Raw genomic sequence first — 3,561 nt, 5'->3', positions numbered from 1 at the left:
CCGCCCGGGCAGGGAGCGAGGCGGCGAGTGAGCAAGGCCAGGAGGAGGAGGCAGAGGACCGGCTGAAGGAGCACATGGACAACCTCCTGGACAAGAGGTGAGGAGCGGCTGCCACCAGCCGTGGGCGCTCCTGGCGCGCTGCCCATCCCTGCCAGCGCTGCCAGCCGAGGGCAGGGACGTGCCATGTCCCGGGGCACCCCGGACTGTGACGTCCCGCGATCTCTCGTAGCGCCAAGACGCGACAGGCGGCACTGCAGAGCCTGCGCCTGGCCTTGTCCTCCAAAACCCTGTCCGAGTTCCTGCTGGAGCGCCGCCTCACGCTCACCGACTCGCTGGAGAAGTGTCTCAAGAAAGGTCAGGGCGCGGGCGGGCTGCGGGCGGCGGGGCTGGTGACCCGGGTCTGAGGGAGGTCTCTCGTGCTGCCCACAGGTAAAGGGGACGAACAGGCGCTGGCGGGCACCGTCCTCACCCTCCTCTGCCTCCAGATGGGCTCCGGCCCGGAGGGAGAAGAGGTGTTCCGCAGCCTGAAGCCCCTGCTCGTCAGCGTCCTGACAGACAGCACGGCCAGCCCCAGCGCCCGGCAGAGCGTAAGGCCCGGCCCCTTTCCTCCTGGGGACACCTCGGTGCTGGGGAGAGCCTTTGGGGCCCCTGCAGTTGCCGGAAGGTGATGGGATTGGGTGTTGTACAGAGCAGGGGGGCAAGGCAGAGGCACCCCTGCCTGGCTTCTCTTTGGTTGGGTGCTGGATCTGTCCTGGCACTACCTCCTCTGACTGCCCTTTCCTCGCTCCTCTCACCAGTGTGCCATGGCCTTGGGCATGTGCTGCTACATTGCTGCTGCTGACCTCGAGGTAACTGCGCCTGAGTGTCGCCCGTACCCCTGCAGGAGGGCACCCGGGGCTGCTGTGCCACCTGCCCTCAGCCCACGATGCCAGGGCAGCCTGGAGCTGAGCTGGGGTAGGGGTACAGGGACATCAGTGACAGCCCAGGCCCCTTCCCTGGGCAGTGTGGAGCTGAGCTGGGGGGAGGCCTGCCTTGCAGAGATGGGGTGTTCTGGGTGGAGGAGTCTCTCCTGTCTCAGGGAGTTCCTGGTGCCCCTGGGCATGGTGGGTCCCCTTCAGTCCCCAGTGCACAGCTCACTATGGCATCTTCATGTCAGCTGTGGTCTGACTGGTGAGTTTCTCCCCTCCAGGACCTGATTTCGTGCCTGTCCTGCTTGGAGGGGGTCTTCAGCCCCCCCAGCACAGGTGAGGCAGGCTCAGCACCTGCCCAGCACGGGCCTCTGCACTGCAGCGCGCTCCAGTCATGGTCCCTGCTCCTGACCATCTGCCCCCCCTCCCACCTCAGGAGCATTTTGGACAAGTGAGTGGGGTGTGGGGTGATGGAGACTGGTGTGGGGTAGCCAGCTGTGGAGTAGAGAGTCCCTGACTGTCCTCCTGCCTCTCTGTCCCAGTCGCTGGCTGCAGCTGCCCCCACTGCTGTCCAGCAGCAGCGTTGCCCTGCGCATCCTGGCCGGGGAAACCATCGCACTGGTGTTTGAGCTGGCCCAGGACCTGGAGGTACAACAGTGGGTGGGCAGTAGCCAGGTGGGAGGGAGCTGCAGGCAGCAGCACCCTGCCCGTGCCGTGGCTGAGCTGGCACTGACTGGAGTCACCAGCAGGTGTCCAGGCAGAGGGTCTGGCCTGGGCGATCCCCCTGCCCTGTCATGGCCATGGTGGCAGTGCCTGGAGCCACGTCCCTCCAAATCCCCTGCTTTTTGGCAGGAGGACTTGTGCCACCAAGATACAGAGCTCTTGTGTGCCCAGCTCAAGGTCCTGGCTACTGAGAGCAACAAGTACCGAGCCAAGACAGACCGACGGAAGCAGCGATCCATCTTCCGGGACATCCTGCGTTTCATTGAGGTGCTGGAGGCTGGTGGTGCCCTTCCCTGCCGAGCCCCTCGCTGTATGGCTGCTGCCCAGCTGCCTGGTGATTCCCCTCCATGGAGAGCCAGGGACATGTAGGGCTGGTACCTGGGTTATTGCTGATGCCCCTCTCTCTGTTCAGAGTGGGGAGTACCAGGAGGAGACCATCCGATTTGGCCTGGAGTGCATGTACCTGGACAGCTGGGCACGCCAGCGGACCTACCAAGCCTTTAAAGAGGTGCTGGGCTCTGGCATCCGCCACCACCTCCAGGTAGGGGCTGGGCAGAGGCACCAGGGAGTGCCAGGCTGGTGCTGGTGGGTGCTGACATGCCCCTGCTTCTGCAGAACAACGAGCTGCTACGGGAGATCTTCGGCCTCGGGCCCCCCTTGGTGCTGGATGCAGCTGCTTTAAAAGCCAGCAAAGTCTCCCGCTTCGAGAAGGTGTGTTCCACCTCCCAGATTTGTGCCCACAGTCCCCTCCTGTGCCACTGATTGAATCTAGTGGGCGCTGATGGAGCATCCCTAACCCATCTCTTCTTCCCTCTCCTTCCAGCACCTCTACAACTCGGCCGCCTTCAAAGCCCGCACGAAAGCCCGGAGCCGTGTGCGGGACAAGCGGGCGGATGTGCTGTGATGGGCAGAGGGGGGCAGAGCCCCCAGCCCACCTGGACTGCAGACCCAGCACTGTGAGGGGCAGGTGCCCCTGGCCTTTGGGCTTTTATTCATGTACAGCAGAGTATTTAATGCCTGGAGCTGCCCCACCGGGGGCTGCCCCCTCTTTTATTTTTTTAACCAAAGAAAGGAAGGATAAAAGAAGAGCAGGGGGAGGTGGTGGCGTGTCTGCTGTGTGCCTGCTCTGCGGCTGAGGCTCTGTGTGGCACAGTGGGAAGGGCTTTCACCAGAGCTCCTGCAGCCCCTTTTAGAGGCAAGGCTCATGTCCCCAGTCCTGTTGGGGACACCAGGGTGGCCTGGCACAGCCTGAGGGGTGATTGAGAGGGCAGAGCTGTGCGAGGCTGTGGGGCAGTTGGCCTGGTGTCTGTGCCTGTGGCAGGAGCACTCGCTTTCACTTGCCACGCTGGGCACAGCCCCTGCCTCCACAGCCAGCCTGGCACCAGGGGTGGTGGCAGAGCAGTGTAGGGTGGCAGGCCTTGCTCAGCCCAGCCAGCTGCTCACTCTTAGTCCTTTTTTCAGCCAAATGCTTTATATGAAATAGTAATCTTGGGGGAAATTAATTACGGGGGGGCAACTGCCCAGGCAGGCATGGGGCTGTGCCAGCTGGCAGTGCCTGCCACTCCGGGAATGTATCTATCATGGTGATTTTCTAAGACTTTGATTGTAAGAGGTAATTAAAAGGCTAATTGGAGGGTGCCTTCTGCCTTGTTAAGAGGAAGGGCTGTCACAGAGGCGGGTGCCGGTCCTTACAGCCCTGTCCCTTTCTCTCGCAGCCTGGGGCGGGAGCCAGGATTGCCCCTGTGCCCCGAGAGGCAATGCTGCCAGGTCTGAGCAGGTAAGGCTGCCTGTTGCCCCCTCCTGCCCTTCGCTGCCCCTTCCCGTGGTGGCCTGGAGCCCGTGGTGGGGCTGGGAGCAGCTCAGCGGTGCCCGCCGGGCTGGGTGCTGGCGTTGAGGCGAGCCCAGAGCTGCCTGCTGGCTGCCCGCAGCT

At 63.3% G+C, this 3,561-nt stretch overlaps 1 protein-coding gene across 1 annotated transcript; it reads left to right on the top strand.

Annotated features, from left to right (window-relative positions):
• Positions 1-15: 15 nt before the first annotated feature.
• On the top strand, positions 16-3,269 carry IFRD2 (interferon related developmental regulator 2). The gene is made up of 10 exons (XM_029958264.1): positions 16-97; positions 230-354; positions 430-587; positions 798-848; positions 1,190-1,359; positions 1,451-1,556; positions 1,761-1,898; positions 2,044-2,172; positions 2,247-2,342; positions 2,455-3,269. Exons 1-10 carry the CDS (start codon positions 75-77, stop codon positions 2,533-2,535), a joined length of 1,077 nt encoding a protein of 358 aa, XP_029814124.1. The 5' UTR covers positions 16-74; the 3' UTR covers positions 2,536-3,269.
• Positions 3,270-3,561: the final 292 nt, after the last annotated feature.

This window comes from Manacus vitellinus, unplaced genomic scaffold (assembly GCF_001715985.3).
Source record: "Manacus vitellinus isolate BGI_N305 unplaced genomic scaffold, ASM171598v3 scaffold_14_pilon, whole genome shotgun sequence".
In the NCBI taxonomy this organism is placed as follows: Eukaryota; Metazoa; Chordata; class Aves; order Passeriformes; family Pipridae; genus Manacus; species Manacus vitellinus.
Note: the sequence above shows the minus strand (reverse complement) of the source record. Positions and strands in the feature narration are given on the sequence as shown.

What these genes read in the sequence shown, in the direction of transcription:
- IFRD2 (XM_029958264.1), top strand. Translation starts at nt 75, where the DNA reads ATGGACAACCTCCTGGACAAGAG. An exon ending in CTCAGGAGCATTTTGGACAA is followed by an intron (nt 1,360 to 1,450) that starts GTGAGTGGGGTG and finishes TCTCTGTCCCAG; the next exon opens with TCGCTGGCTGCAGCTGCCCC. An exon ending in ACATCCTGCGTTTCATTGAG is followed by an intron (nt 1,899 to 2,043) that starts GTGCTGGAGGCT and finishes CTCTCTGTTCAG; the next exon opens with AGTGGGGAGTACCAGGAGGA.